Source organism: Tiliqua scincoides, chromosome 4 (assembly GCF_035046505.1).
Source record: "Tiliqua scincoides isolate rTilSci1 chromosome 4, rTilSci1.hap2, whole genome shotgun sequence".
In the NCBI taxonomy this organism is placed as follows: domain Eukaryota; kingdom Metazoa; phylum Chordata; class Lepidosauria; order Squamata; family Scincidae; genus Tiliqua; species Tiliqua scincoides.
In genome coordinates this window covers 107,826,192-107,848,792 of record NC_089824.1, presented here as the reverse complement: position 1 = coordinate 107,848,792, position 22,601 = coordinate 107,826,192, and the positions used below count along the sequence as shown (strand labels likewise).

At 44.3% G+C, this 22,601-nt stretch overlaps 2 protein-coding genes and 1 pseudogene across 3 annotated transcripts in view; 2 read left to right on the top strand and 1 right to left on the bottom strand.

Annotated features, from left to right (window-relative positions):
- Positions 1-4,362, top strand: part of SUCO (SUN domain containing ossification factor) — a 49,538-nt gene extending 45,176 nt beyond the window's left edge. For both annotated transcript variants that reach the window (XM_066625998.1, XM_066625997.1), the window contains 3 exons: positions 242-333; positions 1,711-1,766; positions 2,579-4,362. In XM_066625998.1, coding sequence (XP_066482095.1) covers positions 242-333; positions 1,711-1,766; positions 2,579-3,025 — 595 coding nt within the window. In that variant the 3' untranslated portion in view covers positions 3,026-4,362. The remainder of the gene's footprint in view (positions 1-241; positions 334-1,710; positions 1,767-2,578) is intronic.
- Positions 4,363-13,717: 9,355 nt separating this feature from the next.
- FASLG (Fas ligand) lies at positions 13,718-22,373 on the top strand. The gene is made up of 4 exons (XM_066625915.1): positions 13,718-14,080; positions 14,282-14,327; positions 19,495-19,548; positions 21,538-22,373. The coding sequence occupies exons 1-4, from the start codon at positions 13,772-13,774 to the stop codon at positions 21,930-21,932; spliced, it is 804 nt and encodes a 267-aa protein (XP_066482012.1). The 5' UTR covers positions 13,718-13,771; the 3' UTR covers positions 21,933-22,373.
- LOC136650767 (5S ribosomal RNA) lies at positions 15,714-15,833 on the bottom strand (annotated as a pseudogene).
- Positions 22,374-22,601: the final 228 nt, after the last annotated feature.

Here is a 22,601-nt window from a genome sequence, read left to right as displayed (position 1 = left end):
TGTGAGTTGTCCCAGTGATCTCAGGACTTACCTGCTCCATCTGGGCTTTCTGAGAGGGTGTTTTCTGGGTAGGGCTTTCATTTTAGGATGAGGATTCTCTAACTTGATGTTTAAGAATCTTTCTAATGCAGAAGGCTTGCTTGGGCCGGGGCAGGGAAATCTTAAGGGATGATAGGAAGGAGTGAAGAATATTTTTTTTCCCTTGGCAGAGATCAAGTTCTGTGTGTGTGTTCACTTGCAGATGTGTTTCTTCCTATGATGATGTGAATTTGAAAAGAAGAACCTCTTTTCCACTCACGAGGTCTCAGTCTTTTCAGCTAAACAGCAAAGAAGGTAGGAATGTTTGTGGTTCACTGGTATTGGTCAGTCTGTGGTTGACTGGCACTGAACTGTCAAATCTATACTATATTCACTTATAGACTAACTTCCATCTTGCAATAGTGTTAAGAGCTCATAATTACGTTTGGTTGGGTCTGGAACCAACACGGCAGAAAGCTGAATAATTAAATGCCTCCAGTAGATGGTAGGTTTCTCAGGGCTAGCACAATTGGGGTAGCCGCCATAACAGAGCAGCCATGGTTCATCAGTTTCCCCTAGCTCAAGTGCTTGTCCTGACCAGATGAATGTTAGCCACTGCTGCTACAGCAATAATGAATTTAGGAGAATAGGCTGACCCTTCTGTCTGTAGGTAGGAAATGTAGTAGCCAAAGAATCAAGTTGGCCACTAAATTATTTTGCTGATATCTGTGCTAGTAGAAATTTAAAGTTCGAACACTGATCCACAATCAAAATTTTGGCTATAATACATTGTTTGATTATTCCATACCTTAGAACATGGCTGCTCAAACCCCGGCCCACGGGCCACTTGTGGCCCGCATTGGGTCCCCATCCGGCCCCCAGGGGGTCCCCCATCTCCAATGGACACTCAACCCTCACCCCAGCCTGCTGGCCCGATGCGCGAGCTCCCTGTTTTGCTTTCCCTTGCTGCTGCTGAGCTCAGCGTGTACCTGCACCCTCACCTGAATCTTTTTCCAGTGCTTCCCAAACTCCTACAAGGAAGTTGGGAGCACTGTGTCAATGGGGGAGGTGCTATGGCAGCAATGCAGTCCCCAGGATTGCACTGTTGTGCGGGACAGGAGGGTTTTTTTACTTACCTCCAGCCAGCGCCAGAGTTCTGTGTGGTCTGGGTAACCCTACAGAGGCATCCCTGTGCCTCCAAACCATGTAAAAAAGGGAAAAATGGCACTTCCATTTTTGCAACAAAAACTGGAAGTGTTGGTTTTTTCTTTTAACACTTGTAGAGGCTTGGGGAGCCCTGCAGAGAGCTCTCCAGACCCCCTGGATCTTCCAGGACTCCAGCACTGGCTGCAGGCTAGTAAAACGCCCCCCTCCCTGTCCCTGCCAGCAGTGCAATCCTGGGGATTGTGCTGCTGCCTTCCCCGCCCCTTAAAGGGGCAGTGATAAGTGCTTCCCTGGCTGGTGGGTTGCGACCCACAAGTTTGGGAACCACTGGACTATTCAGATTACTACCAGATTGTGAGGATATGCACACCATCATGCCTGCACTGGTTTATAATGGATCATGAAGAGAGTTTATGTACCTCACAGGTTCGGTGTGTGGAACAACTGGGAGTTGTATTGAATATGACCAAGTTAAAGTATGTGTGCTTGAGACATCCTGTAGCATTAATCTTTTTGTTTTCTTTTTAGTGGGACCAGATGACTTGTACATTGTAGAACCATTGAAATTTTCTCCAGAGAAAAAGGTACTGTGTGGTGATTGTTTGTAATTTTCCTGGACCCAGAAATAGCTCAAAACTACAAAATCAGATATATTGTGCTTTCTCAGTCAAAACTATATACATAATTTTTTGTGTGTAGAATATTTATCAATTTTAATAGCAATAGCAGCTTAGCAAAAACCAATCTCATCACATTACTGGCCCGAGCACCAGCCTGCCTCTGTTTCTGACTTCCCTATCTTTCCTTTCTGAGTAGGGCTTGGTCTCTTCAGTAGTTGTTTTCAGGTAGGAAATACTACCAAACCTTCCAATATAGGATTACAGCCCAAGTCTTACTGAACATAATGGGCATACTTCTGAGTAAAATAAATAACACTGTTTTCAAACACCTCTACCTAATTGTGTTTTGGGAAGCCAGCTCCATAACAGGCTTTTCCGTGGAATAATATTCGGGGTGGTTCTGCTGTACTGCACTCTGTTACAAAGAAAACTTGTGCCAATGGTACCTTTTTCCAGTAAACATTTTTTATCTTACTCACGTTCTGGTTTTAAAAACAAAAGACCCACTGATTAAATGATTGTGAGACCTTTTAGAACAGGGAGCCATTAGTTATTTGACTTTTCTTTGTAAACCACTTTGTGAACTTTTTTGTTGAAAGGGGGTATATAAAATAATGATGATGATGATAAATGAAGGGTGGTATTGTGGTCACTGTTTGCATAGGTGAGTGTACCTTGCATAGGTGAGGTAGTGAACATAGTCAAAGAGAATCCTGCCTCTGAGCTAGATCACCTCAAAGACCCTTACTCATTCATTTTCATTTTTTCTCTCTTAGAAGAAACGTTGCAAATACAAAAGTGACAAAATTGAAACGGTCAAGCCAGTAGCAGAGCCAGTGCATCCAATAGCGAATGGAGAAATAAAAAGCAGGAAGCCTTTTACAAACCAGAGGGACTTCTCCAATATTGGCGATGTGTACCATTCTTCATACAAAGGTCCCCCTTCAGAAGGAAGCTCAGAAACTTCATCGCAGTCTGAAGAGTCCTATTTTTGTGGCATTTCAGCATGCACAAGTTTGTGCAATGGACAAATCCAAAAAACAAAAACTGAGAAGAGGGCTCTCAAGCGAAGGCGATCTAAAGCCCCAGAACAGGAGAAACTCATAAAAACTTTAATACAGACTAAAACAGGATCCTTGCCAAGCCTGCACGATATCATCAAAGGAAACAAGGATTTAACAGTGGGAACACTTGGTGTCACGACTGTTTCAGGACACCTTTAAAACTGATTGAACTCTTCATAATGGGAGCTTTTGTATGACAAATCTTGTAGTGTTTGAGTGACAGTTTTGGGAGGAAGAGACTGACTTACTGGGAAGCATTCAGAAATTATGGTGACTTTTAGAAAGAAAAAGATAGGATAGTAACCATCCTTGATAAGCTTCAGCTTTTTGAATGCTAATTTCCTATATGGGCAACCTTGGGATTGGTGGAGATTGTGGGGAGGGGGGAACGGGACTCATTTTATACAGTGTTTTTCACAATTGCTGATGCTACAGTCTTGAAACCCAGTTTGTTGGGTGGAACAGAGTCAAAAGCATAAACCTTTCCCATTTTGCTGTGTCCCTATTTCTAGCACCTTCCCATATTTATGTGCCTTTTGTCTATTTATAATGCCACTGGAAGGGGGAACAATTTTATTTGTATCTTAAGTTTTCTGAAAATGAAACACTACAATGCTATAAAATGTGTTGACTTCCAGTGAGATTAAGTGATGGGACTTGGGTACTGTGGACACTTTGGCCAGGGTAGACTTTCTCTTTAGATCTTTTTTTGCAAACTTGTGCTCATCTAATGTAGATGTTGAATTTGCTGTCTGATGGCACACCCCTGCCGGATGTGATACTAACAAACATGCCTTTGTTAACCAAACTGACTTGATTTACAGATAATCACCATTATGATCTTAGTTATCTTCCTGTGCTAAGATACTGGGAGGAAAAAACATTTTACAATTGGGCCATAAATAAAAATGTACCAGTAAGTGTGTAAAGCATCAAGATCTATATTCTTTTCCAAAAGGTAGGTCCACGTTTGCTTTTGTATTTACTAACATGTTCGGGGTGTGTGTGAGTGTGTTTGTGTGTGTGTGTGTGTACACATTTATGTGAGTTAATTTTTATTGCATAGCTGGAATGTGTGAATACCTCAGAGTGAATGTGAAGAAAGATCCATTTTGAGAGGTTCATGTTATGGCAGTTAATTTATTGAGCACTTTCAGTAGTACCTCCTTCTGGTTTTCTTAATGAACTAATGCCTTTTCTGGGTATCATGCATAATGTGACTTTGTTTTTGCAGCTTTCATGTTTAGAGTACTTTTTACAGTGATGTATCTAGTCTGCAAAGCTAGCCAGTCAGACATGAACCTGGTTTTCTGTTTTTGTGTTTGAACATGGCTTGTGTAGGGGGTCCAAACGAGAATGGAAATCAGAAGGGTTCTTATACTGTCTGAGTGAAGCATCCAAAATGTGGCACTAGAACTTGTAATAAGTAACTACAGATTTGTAGTGCCATTAGAAACTGTGAATTTCCAAATAAATCAGAACACTTGTCTTTAAAATGAGTTGTGGTGTGTTTCTTTTGCTAATTACTGTGCCAGCAGACTGATCTAATTTCAACTTTGTATCTTGGGGAACAAAGATCTTCCAGTTTTCTTGACCTAAACAAGAGTAAGGTTTAGGGGGTTCTGTGTGATGTTTATCACAGTCTCTGCATCCTATTCCCATCTGCAGTGCCCTGAGAGTGTTCTCCTTTTCTGGGCAGATGGAGGGGAAAGCAAGCTGGAATGTTACTTGGGCTTGAAAAGCAAAGCTAATGACAGTTTTGGTACCAACACTAGAGGGTGCAGCAGGAGCAATATGTGGAGTAGCATTTGCAAACAAACAAGGGAAACCAAATCTTAGACTTCACAAGGAAGCAATTCTTCTGTTCAGTGTAGCTGCATCTGATAATTAGAATAGCTTTAAGCGTCTCCTGAACCTGCAAGCAGACTGGCTAAGCTGTCAAGTATTAGATCTAAGTGTGGTGTCTCAAACAGGAAATTGTTAGAGGAACTACAAACCCCAGCAGAGCCATGGATCCTGCCACCTCCAGAGAAACAAAGATCTGTTTTACAGCAGATATTAAAGAGGTATTAAACTTGCAGTAGATTCTATGGCCCAGAGTTGTCTGGGTGGGGGAGGAGAGGGCAGTGGTCCTTCTTGCCACTCCCTTTTATCCAGTTCAAAACAAAGCACTTTTTAAAATTAAAATGAAAGAGACACAAGACACAATTGCTGCATATTGACTATGCTAGCTGTAGTTCCCTGAACTCCTGGGAATGACCATGGTGGCTCCTGTATAGGTAGAAGTAGATTCTTTCAGGCAATTGCATAAGCAGAGGGTCTTTGTACTGCTAAACTTGTAACAGACATTTTACTTTAACAAGATGAGATATAACAATATTTTCTTCAAGATGGTTTGGACTAGAGCCCTAAGCCAAACATCCTGAAGAGACATGTTGTGGCCTGAGCATTTTCTGTACTATACCCCAAAGACTTATAAATGCTCATAGTGTGAGGTTGTTGAGGGCAGCTATTTCTCCTCTAGTAGCATGCAGGTTTTTTTTTCTTGGAATTTTCTTGGAATTTGAAACTAGTGTTAGAATAGGGGGTGTATGCTCTCGCTACTTTTCTCATAACTATTGTAGGAGTCTTTTCAGTCTTTTCAAGATAAAATGTATGGCTACCATACAGATAGTGATCCTCCAAACTCACCTGGGTCTCTATGCCGAAACTCTGTTCTTTCTCATTACCATTGTCTTCCTGTGTAAATGCCAGGAGAAAACTTGCCATTCTCTTGATGACAGCAGAGTAGTTAAAGGCAGATCTCTAGAACAGGACCTGTTCAAATAGGAAAATGTGTTCATTTACTATGGAGAAGTGGCTACAGCCTTCCATATCTATGTGGATGTCAGCATGTATTCTACAGGTTTAAGAGTTTGGGGGTTCCACCTTTAGGTCATAACTTACTTTATGCCAGGAGCAACATCCTGGTCACCCTAGGATGTGCAAGGCCTCCCTAGGATTAGATATAGAAAAAGAGTGAGAGCTGGGTGTCATCTGCAAATTTGTGATGCATATGTTGAAAACCCTAGATGACCCAGGGGGAGGGGGGAATCTTCCTCAGTGGTTTCAGGTAGATGTTAAGTAACATGGCGGACAAAATAGATTCCTGTGGTACCTCACAAACTAGAGGCTAGAGTACTGAATAGATGTCCCCAGTAACACCTTCTGAAATCTATTGACTAGAAAGGACTGGAACATCCTAAACAGTGTTGTCAAGTCAACCAACTGACCCAGGAGGACACAATTTCAGCAGGCTTTAAAGTCACTGAAAGGTCCAGGGTGCAGTAAGGATGCACTCCTCCAGTCTAGGTGCAGATCATCCCCCTAGGGCAGTGGTTCTCACACATTTAGCACCAGGACCCACTTTTTAGAATGAGAATCTGCCAGGACCCACCGGAAGTGATATCATGACCAGAAGTGACATAATCAGGACAATTTAACAATCCTAGGCTGCAATCCTACCCACACTTACCCAGGAGTAAGTCCTATTGACTATCATAGTTAAAAGAATATACATAGTAGCTTGTTAAAGTACAGGTCTGTAACATTTCCCCAAATGCAGTCACATGCCATGGTAGCATCAAGTCTAATATATTAAAAATAAAATATTGAAATGAAAGGGGACCCACCTGAAATTGACTCCCGACCCACCTAGTGGGTCCTGACCCGCTGTTTGGGAAGCAGTGCCCTAGGGCAACTGAGGCCAAATTTGTCACAAAGCCAGGCCTGAAGCCAGATCCAAATCATTTTCCTCCTGGACCCTTCTGAGCTGGGATGCTAGTGCTAGGACAATCTAATAAACCATGCTGGCCAAGGATCAAGGGGACATGTAGATAAGCCTCACACTCCAATGGATCCTGTCTATATTGTTGGGTGGTACAAGATGAAAAGTATCCGTAATACAGCAGGGTCCCATTTTACAATGAGCTCACTATGTGATCAAATCACTTTACGATGGGCTGTGTGGTAAAAGACTCACTCTTATGATAGGACTAGTTATTTACAATGGGCTTACAAGTGCCTCCAACAGAACCTCATGGGTGATCAAAACAATCAGCTACTGCACACTCTCAGCTAATAGCAGTGTGTTTAACATGGTGGCTCATTTTGAAGGAAGGAGAGACAGGAAGGTTGTCTGAAGGAGCTCTTGGCTCTTGTTGGGATTTCTCTTGTTTCCCTATTATTCAACAGAATCATTGCTGAAAGTAGAGCTTGGTATATTGATGAATATACCCTGGCCTGGCTTCAGAGCTGGCATATTGATGAATTTTTAGCCTAAACTTTAGGGTGGCCTTCCCCAGGGTCTTCCTGTAGATATTAAAGAGCTGGAGGAATTAGATGAAGGTCTGTAGAAGGCAATAGTTCAGTGGTATTCAAACTGCAGCCTCCTGCCTCCTGGGGGTGCGGGGAACCCTGCACAACTGGCAGGGCTCCCCAGGTCAGGAAAAGTGAAAGCGGAGAGATTGCGCCCCGTTCCGCAAAACTGGAAGCGGAACATGAGCTTTCCCTTCTGACAGGGCTGCAGGGACTGGGGTGCACCCTCCAATCCCTGCAGTAGCCGTCCCTGTGTGTTGCGCAAGCACCTGCAGGGCACCCCAGGTCAGGGAAAGGGACCGCTTTTGTGGAGGCAGAGCAGATCCTGGGGATCGTGTTGCTGCCTTCCCCCTGCCCCTGCTGCCTCCCCCTGTCCCCGCAAAGACTTACTGCAGGTTTCAAACTCCCGCAGAGTTTGAAAACAGCAGCAATAGTTCTACAGCCATGCATCAGAGTAAATGTCTGCATGTAACACCTGCAGGAAACAATCTAGGAGAGAAAACCAGAACCATCATAAAATGCCTGTTCTATTCCAGAAGGAAAGCCTACTTGGCAGTATGGAAAACCACCAAGAGGACTGTGAGAATCAGGAGGATTATGTTCTTATTCACCATGCTGACCAAAGTAGTTTCAGTCCTGAAACCAGCTTGGAAAGGATCTTATCCAGCTACTTGGAGCTGAGAGGCCTTTGGCTGCTTTAGAATCTTGCTCACAAATGGTAAATTGGATCCCAGGTGATAATTGTGGAGATAGGTCCTACTTGTCACAAGGAGGCCTTCACTATACCAACATAAATCCTGATTTGGTCCACCTAAGGCATCAGCATGGATGTTAAAGTCCCCTAAGACCATAAGCCTGGGGGTCCTCAACACCATGGAGACCATTTCCACTAGCTCAAACAAGGAGACTATTGGGCAGCATGGTGGAAAGTATGTCAACATAATCCTAATCCTGTCACAGGATCCCAACATTGGGTATAACCACTCAAGATGGAGATACTGGCAAGAGAGATTGGCGCTGCAATCCTATCTGCATTTACCTGATTACAATGGGACTTACTTCTGAGCAGACAAGCATAAGATTGGGCATTAGAGCCCCATAGTTATGAAACCATCTCCCTACCTATTTAGCTGTGGTTGGTGCTGTACCCAGAGACCTGGAGGTGTGGATTAAAATCTAATCTGTCCACTCAGGATGCCATAATATATGCTGTTGCCACATCAGTACAGTTACAGGACCATCAAGTCACAAATTACAGCTGTTCTAGCATTTACCAGCTTGGTGTTAAACAGCAACACCTTATGGTTTGATGGGTGGCTGATATTTTTACTAAGGTTATTTGGTTGAGGAAATGGATCCCTATAATCTTAAGGGCTGCCCCTTCCCTATTGATCCCTCCCAGTAGTTCCAGTTCTTCAGACTCATACAAGTTCAATGTTTCTCAAACTATGGGTCAGGACCTGATTTCTGGTGGGCTCTGCAGAGCCTCCAATGAAAACATGGATGATGGAAATATCAAATAACTAATTGCCTCAAGCCCTGAGGCCAATTCAAAAATCAGATAGCTGCTACCTGCCCTGCAAATAGCTGAGCTCCTGCAGTTTGCATGCTTTTGTCAATATAGGGCAGCAGTTTTCAAACTCTCCGGGAGAGTTTGTAACCACTGTAAGTTCTTGCAGGGGCAGGGGGAAGGCAGGGGGCTCAGTTGGCTGCAGTGACCTTCTGCAGGGCTCCCCACCGCTTCAAAAGTGAAAGTGGAGTGATGGTGCTCCACTTCTGGTTTTGCAGAAGTGGAGCGCGATCACTCCACTTTTACTTCTGAAGCTGCAGGGAGATGAAGGCTGGGTTACATAACTAAGCCACTTGAAGTTATTCATTAGGTGCCTCATTATGAAAAATGGATTGAGTATTTTGCAAATAAATACTTGTAAATAAATAAAAATTTCTTTCTAGATCACCTTTTTTTAAAGTTTTGTAAAGTTAGGGAGGTCCTAATTGGTTTGGTCCCAGTGCTAAAACGTTTGAGAACCACTGTATTAGCTAATTCATTTACTATACGTTAGCTCATTCTATTTAAAACCCTTAAGATTAAACCACAACTAAAAAAAACCCACAAATTTCTTATCATAAGCAAGTACTGTGTATGGACACACACACACTGTAATGTGTTTGTGGTGGTGCAGTCTTGTTATAATAGTTTGTCAGCAGGCCTGGGAAGAAGTAGGAGAGAACCAGGGACAAGTGGCTGTAAGGGGAGAGGTGGGCCAGCAAAGACTCACAGATGGGAGAAGGGACTTGATGTAAGGGTGGCTGGCTGCTGTTCCCCAAAGCTGTTTGGCTAGCTGAGCCTGCACCCAAGAAGTCATGGCAGCAGGGCTGAGATTTAACAGAATGAGGAGAATGCTTGTGGTCCTGTTGCCTTGGCAATGAGGTTCAATCATGCACCCTCACAAGGCTTGGTAGGTTGCCATAGGGAAAGGGGGAGTCATACCTTCCGTGGTAATGGGAACATTGTCTTCTACCCTTCAAGAAATGAGTATCTGCTTGGGAGATTTCAAAAGGAACAAAGAGTATGTTTGGCCCTAGAAGCTGCTCATCTGGGCAGTGGCATTGCTCAGGGAGTATGGACTGCACTGGGTGACATACTCGGTGGGGTGTGGGGGGGTCACACCACTATTGGTAAAAGCTGTAAAATCTTGTTTTCGAATAATACCTTCATGTTAGATATCATTTGATGTGTAATTTAATGCACAACGAAAAGAAACACTCCATTGAAATATTTGTATTCTATCAAAAGTTATAGCAAAAAAAAACAAAACACTAGAATAAAACACAACTGACTTATTTAACACAAAGTGGATTTTCTTAACATAAAACAGACCAATGAGATTGATTGATCCAGGAGCCAATGAGGTGGCGTTGATACAGCAGGTAACCAATGAAGTGTTAGTATAAGTCAGTTCTCATGTACATGTATCAGAGCTAATAGTAGAACTTTTATTCAGTTATGTGAGTGCCATCAAGTTGGCCCTTGGGGGGGGGGGGTTAGTGATTTGTTGGGTGACCTATACTGTTCTATATTAAAATAAAGTGAATGGGGGTTATAGCAACCCTAGTGATGCCACTGTATTTAGGTTGTGCATATGTTATAGTAATGTATTAGGTATGGTCTGATACGGGAGGAGGTCCGTCACAGGGGTGACATAATGAGCTCTCACATCGGGTGACGTCTCTGCATCAGGACTGGGAGACGGCAGGCTGGGAAAGGAGTACCTCTGGCTGGGCAAGAGCCAGGAGCCTGACCCCTAGGGAGAAGGAGAAGCAGCACTGGGTTGATATTAATGCCATTCTCTGAGGCCTCGTGGGGCTAAAGTCAGGCTGCTGCTGCAGCAGACTGAGATAGGCAGGCTGTGCCCACAGAGGAAAGAAAGGGTAGTGAGAAATAGAGAAACAGCCAGGCAATGTGAGAGAGAGACACACACAGGAGGGAAGTGGGACTGGTGACGGAGAGTGCATGTGTCAGTGCATGTATGTGCTGAACCTTTTTTGGCCAAAGGCATCTTGTACTGCCTGAGTTGTAACTTTCAAACCAGGGATAATCAGCATCCCCAATGAGGCAGAACACCAATGTTTGTGTTTCAATTATGCAATGCCAAAGTGTTCTGGTCGTAAACAGAAGATGCTGCAAGCCAGAAATGGTATGGAATAAATTCATAGATGTGAATGGTCAAATTGTTCCACTTCTTGTGGAACCCTTGATGCATACAGGCCAGACCACAAACTCCTGTGGGCAGATGAAACTCAGTTTTTCCAGCTGGAGGTCCTTCTTGCTCTGTTTGGTATTGCTGGCACAATCACTGGTGGGTGTAATTTCAACCTCAGAGCAAGTTACTCCTGACATTTGTTTTTTGACAGACAGCAGGTTTTTCAGAGAGCTGAGGCCATATGACACATATTAAACCTGCCATTAATGTATGGGCTTTAGAAGAGACTTTTTTTTTCCACAAAAAGCTGGGAGGAGGGAGATCAGGACTGTGGCACGAGGGGGAGGGTACCCACTTTTCCTGTGCTCTGTTTCCTGCTGGAAAGCACATAAGGCAACTATTTACAGCCAAGAGCCACTTCAAGGGCAAATACGTGTGGGGGGAGGGAATGACTTTTGGCCTTGTGTGCACGTTACATCTCAGAATGGCTTCCCCTTCCACCTCCAGCTTCTAACAATGTGAGCCAGGTCCTTGGAGTGGAAGATGAGGGGAAGATCTACTAATACAATAACCAGCAGGTATCAGAATCAGGTGAACCGGGGGGAAGTGTGGGTGCATGGGGTGAGGGAAGCTATTCAGAATGACTGGAAAGTGAGAACCAGGTAATTGTGGTATCCCAATGGTCCACATGCCACTGGCTCTACCACTGCCTTCTCTCAGGTGAATGCCTTCTCTCCTCCCAGCCCAGAGACCACCTCCAGGGTTCTTCAGGGTCAAGAGTTCTGAGTGCTGAATTGGTCCACCAACTTCACCATGTATTCCCCTAAGCCAGTGGTTCTCAAACTTTTCCAGCTCGCACCCCCCCTGATCCTTGTAGCCATTGGCCAGGACTCCCCATTACAACACCTCACCCCAGTTACCCCCAAAATGGGGATGAAGGTGTTATCATTATACACTAGAAACAAGGCTGCCAGCACTCTGAGGCTGCAATCCTAACCACACTGACCTGAGAGTAAGCCCCATTGAACAAAATAGGATTTACTTCTGAGTAGACCTGGTTAGGATTGTGCCCTGAGTTTGTTAGCAGCACACCTGGAGGGTTTTGGAAAGGGAGGGGGGAAGTGATGGATTTGCTGGGGGAGGGGAAGACTTTGTTTTGTTTGTATCTGCCAATTGCAAACTGATGCAAACTGAGACCTAGAGACTGGCTGGAATCCTAACCCCACTTTCCTCGGAGTAAGTTCCATTGAACAGAATAGGACTTACTTCTGAGTAGACCTAGTTAGGATTGTGCCTTTTGTCTTACAATAGCAGCCAACAGAGTACCCCCCCCCCCCCGCCAAAAGGAGGCAGAAGGAAAAAGGGATGGCTAAAAAGGAATGGGGATTTTTATTTTTAATCAATTTTTGGAGGCAAAGCCATCAAGATTAGCTTTTTTTCTTTTTTGAAGGGGGAGGAAAAAGAGAAAGGTGAGGATCCTGGGTTAAGCTGACACTGACCCCAAGCCTATGTAGGTCTACTCAGAAGTAAGCCCCATTTGAGTCAATGGGGCTTACTCCCAAGAAAGTGTGGAAAGGATTGCAGCCACACCCAGGAAGATTACAACTCACCACAAAGCAGATGGGGGCTGCTCACACACACACCCAACATGCCACCCCTGTTCCCCTGATCCTATCCAGATTTCCAGTGCTGATGCAGCCATGCCAAAGGCGCATGTGCTGCATCCTGCATAGGGAGGCAATAACGGAGGCCTTCTCAAGATAAGGGAACATTTGTTCCCTTACCTTGAGGCTGCAGGCTGCATCAGTGCTGGAAAGTTGGTTCGGATTGGGTCCTGAATCGAATTAGAAGCAAAAACTAAACCTTCTTTTTCTCAGAAACAGGGAAGAGTGCACCCTGCACTTGAAAATCTTTTTGCAGATTATAAAGTCTGAGCTCCATGGAGATGGCAAATGGGTGGACCTGCTTTGCTATCATGGTTTGAGTTTGGTCACTTTGCCCTGCTTCTTCCATTTTGATTTAATTAGTTGCCATTTATTGAAAGTGCTCTTGAAATAAATGGGAGCTGCTGTCATAAAATCCACATCAACACATATTAGGGTCTTCATAATATTTACAGCGATGTTCCATCTTTTTCATCTCATGGCACACTGACAAGGCACTAAAACTGTCAAGGCACACCATCAATTTTTTTGACACTTGACAAGATGCACCACACTGACAGCAGGGGCTTGCATCCCCCAGTGGCCCCACTAACAAATGATCCTCCCCCAAACTCTTGCGGCACACCTGCAGACCACCCATGGCACACCAGCGTGCCACGGCACAGTGGTTGTAAATGGTTGGTGTAGAACTATCGTTTCAGCTGATATTGAAACATGCCATCACAAAGCTGTCATTACCGCTTGTTCAGTCTGTAGATAGCAGTTATTTTGGATGGTAGTTTTAGGACGAATACTGCGCCCCAGTGCAAAAAACAGCTTTTATTCTAGACTGCACCTGTAAACAGTCTGTATCATGGGTAATTACTATATATGGTTGGCTGTATGTTCACAGCTTTGCAAAGCCTGTTTTTGTCTAGACGGTTGGGGTAGCCTTTGTATGAGAGTCAACGGAGTTACCTTGGGGCTTGCTCATACCGTGCAGGCAGGGCTGTTATCTTACATCACAGCAGTGGGTGGAAATGCTCTGAGGTTTTTTGCTGTCAACCAAACATGCTTTCCAGTGGTGGGTGCAGGTGCCTTGTGGGGGACACAAAACGAGAAGAGAGCATTTCTCTGACACAGCATCTGAGCGTGGGGCAGCAGGAGGGAGTGAAGGATCCAGGCACACGTGTCTCCAATTCATGGATCTTCCTGCCATGCATCAGAACCAGCAGTGCATTTATCCCCAGGTCTTTTGGACAAACAGCAGTGCAGTTTCTGGCTCTGACTGTGCTGCACCAGGACTGTGCCGCATTGGGATTGTGTCCCACCAGGACGTTTGCCCCCCTCTCCATGTGCCAAAAAGGAAAAGGCACCAGCAAAGCAACAAGGATGGCACATGCCTCTGTTTCCTGGTGGTTATTCTGCTGAATCTCCTTGCCCTCACTGGGGTTGGGCTGGCAATGTTTCAGATCGTCCGTCTGCAGCAGGAACTAGATGCAGCGACAGAGGTAACACCTGTTCACTTAATGGAGGCACAGGACAGGTTAAAAGGAGGTGTGCCTGGGACATATCCTCCACAGGGGCAATGGTGTCCAGTGCCACCCTGGAGCCTGTCTGGAATGGGACGTCCTGAGAACAGGGCTGTCATGAAAAATGGCATGGGGTGGTTTTTCTTCCCAAGTATGAATGTCTGCCTCTTACCTTGACAGCTTTCCAGCTCTGGACACATGCCTCCGTCTCCTGAGATGCTCAAAGGTGAGAAGTTCTGGTTCAGGGAAGGGAGGAGAAGGGAGCGAAAGCAGCACCATAAAGCCACATCCTTTCTTCTCTCCAGTTGATATTGTGGCTGCATGAACCTGCAAATGTCTTTATGCTCTTCCAATTACAGTAGTTCTGTCAGAGCCCATGTTGGGGTGGGGGATGCAGGGGATACATCATACATAGGCTCAGGAGTCAAAACAGCAGGCCCGGGAGCCAAAGGAGGAGAGACAGAAATTTCCTGGAATTTCAGAAAATTGTTTGTATATACTGTGTGAAGGTGAGCGTTCACATTTTATGTAAGTTTACATAGTTTTATATATCATAATTTGTAGAAATTATGATCCAATGGAGACGGGAAGGGGCCCAAAAGAAACTTTGTACTCCCTGATAAAATTCCTCTCAGAGGCCCTGGGCTGTCTTAAACATAACTTGCCAGTCTACTGTTTGTCTTATTGCCTGGCACTAGGTGTTTTGAAAACATCTAGAAATGTCTAAAGCTTTGCAAACAGAAGGTGTGGTGGATGGAGTACTAGACTCAGCTTGCTTCTGGGTTCTCAAACTCTGGGTTGAAACTGCACTGGACCCCCCTGGAGATAGAGGAGCTGGAGAGATGGCATTAAGTTCCAGGAGATAAAGCCATCCTTATCCGTCCAGCCAAAATATAGGCGGCTTGAACGCCCCCTACAGGAGAACACCTAGTGATCCAGAATGGATTTGTAGATGCTCCCCTGCTAATTGGGTAAGAGGCACTTTTTCAAGTGGGTGCTCCTCTTTTATTTAGCAGGGGGAGAGTAACTGGCCCTCCTCACCCCAGCACTGTCTGTTCTAGTGGCTGTCTGCTGGTGTTCTTTTGCATCTTTTTAGATTGAGAGCCCTTTCGGGACAGGGAGCCATTAGTTATTTGATTTTTCTCTGTAAACCGCTTTGTGAACTTTTAGTTGAAAAGCAGTATATAAATACTGTTAATAATAATAATGCTCCCTTGTTTCCACTCGATTTGAGAAGGGCACACAGGATCCTGGCTCTCAAAGGACTGCATGTGCAAGGGTTTAGGAGTGGATTAGAAATTTCCTGTTGCCATCATCTTTTAATGCCAATACTGATTTGGTGCTGCAACTGTGTGTATGGATCTCTATGTGCTCACTTTTGAAACCAGATTATTGGTGCCAGGTTGGAGTTGGGGACAGATGATGGTAGTGTCAATTAGAAGGCAAGTTCCAAAAATTTGAGGAAAGCTATTCTAGCTCCTTTCTGGGCTTGCTGAATAACTGGGCCCAATCTGTCACACTGGGTTGTTCCAAATAAAGGGGCAATGACCAACCCTGACCCTCCCAATGAGAAATTGGTTGGCAACCTTCAGTCTCGAAAGACTATGGTAGAAGCCTACAGCACCCGGTATTCCTAGGCGGTCTCCCATCCAAGTACTAACCAGGCCTGACCCTGCTTAGCTTCTGAGATCAGATGAGATCAGGCATGTGCAGGGTACTGCAATCCAGAAACAAACATTTATGATTACTGAAAAGTGCAAAGAATGAACCAACCAAAGTTAAGTACTTTAGGTCTCACTGATTCAATGCCCCTCCTCTTTAAAGAAAAAAGTGCTTCGCTTTGGCTGTATTTAAAATATTTGTATCCCCGCATTTCTCATCCAATAGGATTGTTAAACGCAGCTAACAAAAAAATGTTAATAGAAAAAACCAATGCAACAGTAAAGAAATTCAAGACTGACACAGCATTTGTTAACTTCACAACAAAAAAGACCAACAAAACCATAAACTAACCAAAGAAGCTGAACTACAACAAGGCCCCAAATGCTGAAGCAAACACGTTTTCAGCTGCCTTCCCAATACGGGCAGGAATGAAGCCAATCTGATCTCAGCTGGTAAGCCCTCCCTTGGCAGCATTGACAAGGTGGCTCCTCCAGCTGACCTCAGGGTACTAGCTCATAATGGGGCTAAGTGGCCCTGCAGATAAACTGGAGTTCTGGTTTCAACACACATCAGGTTGCACATTCATCTGATCAGCTAAACTTGCATCCAAAGCCCCGGGTTCTGTTAACCAATCTGGAGCTTTACTAAATTGCAACTTGAACATCAAACCAACATCATACAGAGAATGAAATACTTAGCTCTCTACAATTTGGCAAATTCAAGGTTGAACAGGGTGGGTGAGATGAACCAACTGGATAGGTTGAAAAGACAACTTAAGGCCAGATCTCCCAGGCTGCCCTTCTGGGTGGCAGACCATAGTTCTGCAAGATGTTCTAGCTCAGGGCAATCAATCATAGCCTGATAACAAACAGTAAGGCCTAAATAATTGCTAACAGATTCATGGAGGGAAAATTAAGGCATTCCTAAATGCAGAGAGCAGGGGGTAATACAACAAATAACATAATGCCCAGATGGGGCAGAACCTCTGATCCTAAACCATTTGGGGCTTTAAAGTTAATAATCAGCATCTTAAATTGCACCTGGAAATGGAATGGCATCCAACAGAGGTGACATAATAGTGGAGCGGCTCAATCAAACCTCCTTGTACCAGTCAACACTTATGTAGCAGAATTATGCACTAGTTAAAGTTTTTGAGTGGCCCTCAAAAGCAACTCCACATAAAGCACTTGACGGTAATCTGATGTGTCTGCCGCATGGATCTCTTTAGCTATAGGTGTAATTTCAAGTTTCTGTCCATATTTTCTGATCTCCCTTTGTGGGCCTTTTTATCTTGAGATTTTTAAATTGGGATATGCAATTCGATTAAGTGAGACTTCACACCAGCAGGGCTTTTTTTGTAATGGAACGCACCGGAACGGCGTTCCGGCACCTTTTTTTCTCCCCTCCTCTCTGCCCCCACCTTTTTTCCCCCCTGCCTGCACCACCCCGCCCCCTTTTTTCCCTCCTCCTTGCCCCCACCTTTTTTCCCCTGCCTGCACCACCCCGCTCTGCACTGCTGGCTAGGGAGGGATTCGAACCTCCAACCTTGTGCTCCACAGCCCAGCACTCTCTCCATTAGGCTATAGGAAAGCCTGTTGTCAAAGTGTTCAGAACTAATATATCAGGTCTTCAGCCCAGCTGGTGGCTATCAGTGCCTCAAGTATTAGTTCCAAACACTTTGAACCTAAGACCTCTGGTGGCTCAGTGGTTAAATTATAGGTCTGTGGAGCCAGAGGCTTGGGTTTCAAATCCCACTGAGGAATAATTTTTTTTTTTTTAGGTGGGAAGGTGCTCCATGGCTGCAAAATATAAAGGTTGGTTGCTAGTTGCCAAAAGGGGGGCCAGTTGAGGCTGCAAAACTCCTCAAAGTTCAGTCCCAGGCAGGCTCTTTTTTGAACTTTTTTTTTTTTTAAGTTCCAGTCAGGACTTAACCCACAGTTAAGCTCCTGGAGTGAGCCCCCTGCTGGAGGCTGTGGGTTAAGTCCTACCTGGGACTTAAAAAAAAAAAAAGTTAAAAAAAGAGCCTGCCTGGGACTGAACTTTGAAGTGTTTTGCAGCCTCAACTGGCCCCCCTTTTGGCAACTAGCAACCAACCTTTATATTTTGCAGCCATGGAGCACCTTCCCACCTTAATAAATAAATAAATAAATAAATAAATTATTCCTCAGTGGGATTTGAACCCCAGGCCTCCGGCTCCACAGATCTATAATTTAACCACTGAGCCACCAGAGGTCTTAGGTTCAAAGTGTTTGGAACTAACACTTGAGGCACTGATGGCCACCAGCTGGGCTGAAGACCTTATATATTTGTTCTGAACACTTTAACTACTGTATAGGCTTTCCTATAGCCCAATGGAGAGAGTTTCCTATAGCCCAATGGAGCACCTCCCCACCTAAAAAAAAATGGGGTGTTTCACTCCAGCTGTGGCAGGAGTGCTTTTGCTACCAGGGAGCTCACACGGGATGGACTTGTGTGTGCATGTGTGTGTGCACGCGCACGCATGTATAAAAAATGGTTTTAAAATAAATAAATAAATAAAAAGTTGTGAGTTCCTGCACCTATTTTTTTACAAAAAAAAGCACTGCACACCAGTATAAGTTCTTATGATTATTATGAACAGTATTTATATACCGCTTTTCAACAAAAAGTTCACAAAGTGGTTTACATTGAAAAATCAAATAACTAATGGCTCCTTGTCCCAAAAGGGCTCACAATCTAAAAAGATACAAAACACCAGCAGGCAGCCACTAGAAAAGACACTGCTGGGGTGAGGAGGGCCAGTTACTCTCCCCCTGCTAAATAAAAGAGGAGCACCCACTTGAAAAAGTTAGCAGGGGTCGGTTCTTCAGTTCTAACAAGTTCTTCAGGATTTTAAAGGGATGCAGCTCACAGGCATCTGTGAAAAGCAAAAAAGTCCCTCTCAAACTGCAGGTTAGTCATGTCCTGTCTTAAGCTATCAGTCCCCTGTGTGATTCATTACCCATCTTGTGGTACTGCATCAGAGTGGAATGATGATGATGAATATTTATATACCACTTTTCAACAAAAAAAGTTTGCAAAGTGGTTTACAGAGAAAATTAAATAATTGAATGAGAGAACCAGGATGGTGTAGTGGTTCTGGTGTTAGACCTGGAAAATCCAAGTTCAAATCCCTACTTGGCCATGAGGCTTCCTGGGTGACCTTGACCTTCCTTATCTCTCATGTCTCACCTACCTTACAGGATTGTTGTGAGGACAAAAGGAGGGAAGGAATTACTTACACACCATGAGCTCCTTGGAGGAAGTGCCAAGAAGGGCTTCCCTGGTCCTCATCATGTCTTTTAAAGGCCCAAAAACTGGAAGTGACTTTATGGCTCATTAAAGACATTCTGAGCCCCACAGAAGCTGAAGATGTACGTGCACAGCCCCTGCTGGGCTCAGAAGAGCCTCCAGAGGTGAGGGGAGCATAATCTCCCCACATCCCTGGTTAACTGAAACCACGGATACAGGGGTCCCCTTGTATAAAAGTGTGATAAGTAAAAAAAATGGCTTTCTGTCCCAAAAGGGCTCACAATCTAAAAAGATGCAAAAGGGCATCAGTGAAAAGACACTGTGCTGGGCTGGACAGTTATTCTTCCCCTGCTAAATACAAGAATAGCACCGCTTGAAAAAGTTCCTCTTTCCCCAGTTAGCAGAGTATTTTAACGCAGTACTGTCTCTAACTATTTTTCTTCTTCTTTACTGTCATGCAGGACTTTCAAATGGAACAGCAGAAAAGAAAGTCAAGAGGAGAGCACATGTAACAGGTATGCAATAAAAAGAGTAACAAGTCATCTTCAGGACAGTGATGGCAAAAATGGCTGATGTACCTAGGGATCGTAAAGGGCTGGCTGGACAATTGTCCTTTTGATGCCTTGAAAACTTGTTTTCAGAACCAAAGGAGATGTTTTAGAATGTTGCCTGAATCCCTTAAAAGCATAAATAAAGGGGATGCTCCTGAAAAACTCTGGCTGAGCAAAAGCAACTGGAGAAGAGAGTGGATGGATACTTTAAACCAGTGGTTCTCAAACTTTTAGTTCCAGGACCCACTTTTTAGAATGAGAATCTGTCAGGATCTACCAAAAGTTATGTCATGACTGGAAGTAACATCATCAAGTAGGAAATTTTTTTAGCAATCCTAGGCTGCAATCCTACCCGCGCTTACCCAGGAGTAAGTCCCATTTACTATTATTATTAAAAGCATATACATAGTAATCTGTTAAAAGTACAGATCTGTAACATTTCCCCAAATGCAGTCACATACCATGGTAGTATCAAGTCTAATATATTAAAAATAAAATATTGAAATGAATGGGGACCCACCTGAAATTGGCATGCGACCCACATAGTGGGTCCAGACCCACAGTTTGAGAAACACTGCTTTAAACATCTCAGTCCTGCTCTTCTTCACTGTCTCTTCTACAAATCACACCTTTAGCCCAACCACTTTTTAGTCATCAAGCAGAAGATCCCACACCTTGGTTTGCCATCCAATATCTAATTTAGCTCTCAGGACACTAAAATGCCAAAGCCAGACCCTGATTATGGCAATAGCAATAAGATTGATCCATCGTAATTTGATGTACATCATTTAAGGCAAAAGCTTATGAAAGTATGGCGGTGTTGGTTGTTCAGAATAGTGTATTTATAAACCACTTTTCAACCACATGCATTCACAAAGCAGTTGACAGAGAAAATCAATAACTAATTCACTCCCTGTCCCAGTCTAAACAGATGCAGATGAAACACCAGCAACAGTATCTTAAAAAGACACTGTGCTTGAATGAAGTTATTCTCCCTCCCTGCTAAATATCAGAGGAGTACCACTTTTAAAAGTGCCTCTTTGCCCTGATAGTGAGTTACTACCAGATCCAGCCCAAGAGGCTAATTCAAGCTAGAACAGGCTCCAGGGGTGGACAACAAGGGGATCAGTCTGAGAACAGAGAAGATCCACCAATAGCCTAAAGTTCAGGCAAGGTTTGGTAGCTGCTTTCAGAAGTATTTGCAGTTTCCCCATTTGGCCAGCTTCAGGAAGAAGGGCAGGCAGACTACCTTCAGATGCTGGCACAATAGGGTCTTGAAGTGAACCTGACCTGCTACAGGGACCGGTGCTTCTGCACAGGTCAAAGCTCAGCACTGACCACTGATAACATCCACACCACTGGTGTACCTGGGGGGGGGCCTGGGGGCATATGCCCTGGGGTGTCACCTGGAGGGAGGTGGTGCCACGACCCTTCCCCCTGCTCCCCATTTTTTGGTTTGTTTTCTTCAGGCCTGTTTGCAGGGCCTTAGCAGGCCTTCTGAAGCCTCCGAAAAGGTCTAAAAACGTCATTTCTGCTTTTCACTTAAAACTGGAAGTGACATTTTTAGACCTTCCATAGGCCTCAGAAGGCCCATTGGGGGCTGGGGAGGCTGCACATGGCTCTCAGGCTCTCAGAAAACCTAAAAACGTCACTTCCGGTTTTAGGAGAAAACCAGAAGTGACATGTTTAGACCTCTGGGTTGCATGGGTGGAAGCATTTTGTGGTCCTGGTCCTAAGCGGCACAGGGACCAGGACTGCAATTGATCTGCACTGCAAACATAGAACCAGCAACAGGAATTGTATCCAGTATCCAGTACCTGTACAGATTCAATATAAGAGATCACCCTGCTGCCATCAGCACTGCCCTAGAACTGCTAAGGCGCATTGTAATATAATGGGATTTGGAAAAGATCTTTGCTTCCTTATTTTCATCATGACACTTAATGTTTCCAGGCAAAGCAAACCAGAAATCGCTTCCACTGGAGTGGGAGAGTTCCTATGGACATGCCTTCCTTTCTGGTGTTCGATATGAAAACAGGGGCTTGGTGATCGATGAAGCCGGCCTCTACTTTGTATATTCCAAAGTGTTCTTCCGAGGTCAGGACTGCACCAACCAGCCTTTTGATCACATGGTTTTTAAAAGAAATCCAGCTTATCCTGGCATCCAGGTCCTGATGGAGGACAGAAAGATGAACTACTGCCTGACAACACACATGTGGGGCAAAAGTAGCTACCTGGGTGCTGTGTTCAACCTTTCCAGGCAGGACAGTGTGTACGTGAGTGTCTCTGAAATCAAGCTGGTGAACTCTGAGGAATCAAAAACCTTCTTTGGCTTGTATATGCTTTAGAAAAAGCAGCCAACTAACATTCAGGCTATGTGGGAATCCTGAGGAACACAAGCCACTACAGAAGACAGCCTGGAATGCATAGGCTACTACAGGTAGCCTAATCAGACACTCATCACTTGATTTTTGATACTGAGATAGTTAAAAAAAACAAAAACTAAATACAAGCCTGAATTGCATCTCCACAGACTATCTATGAATACTGCCTTTTTTATTGCCAAAATTCATGACTTGCTGTTCATTTGGCTTCAAGAAACCTTTGACACCAGGCAAAGCAGGCATTTGTGACATTAGAAGCTGTCGATATTTACCAAACATAAAAGCTAAATTTCAGCCCAGTCACACAGTGATGTACTTGGGTTATGTGATGGCTGAATGTACAAGGAAAGGGAAAGCTTATTTATCTTTTTAGAGTGTGGCAATCTAGCATGTTTCCATCCTGTATTTATGACGTCCGAGTTTGATATACTGTTGCCTTCCTATGTCTCTTGTCTTGTCATAGTGTGGCTGATTAATTTTGTAAAAAGAGGTGCTGTTTTAGTTTTGCTCTCAGATTTCTTGAAGATCCCCAGAACCGCTGGCATTCAATCAGTCCCCCCTTGGAAAGTGGCGATTCTCTTTTAAAGTTCTGGTGGCAGCTTTCAAATTCTCCACTCACTTGCCCTCTGCTAA

Coding starts and splice junctions, on each gene's coding strand:
- FASLG (XM_066625915.1), top strand. CDS start 13,772: ATGGATCTTCCTGCCATGCATCAGAACCAGCAGTGCATTTATCCCCAG. Junction 14,081..14,281: donor AACTAGATGCAGCGACAGAG/GTAACACCTGTT, acceptor TTACCTTGACAG/CTTTCCAGCTCTGGACACAT. Junction 14,328..19,494: donor GTCTCCTGAGATGCTCAAAG/GTGAGAAGTTCT, acceptor ACTGTCATGCAG/GACTTTCAAATGGAACAGCA.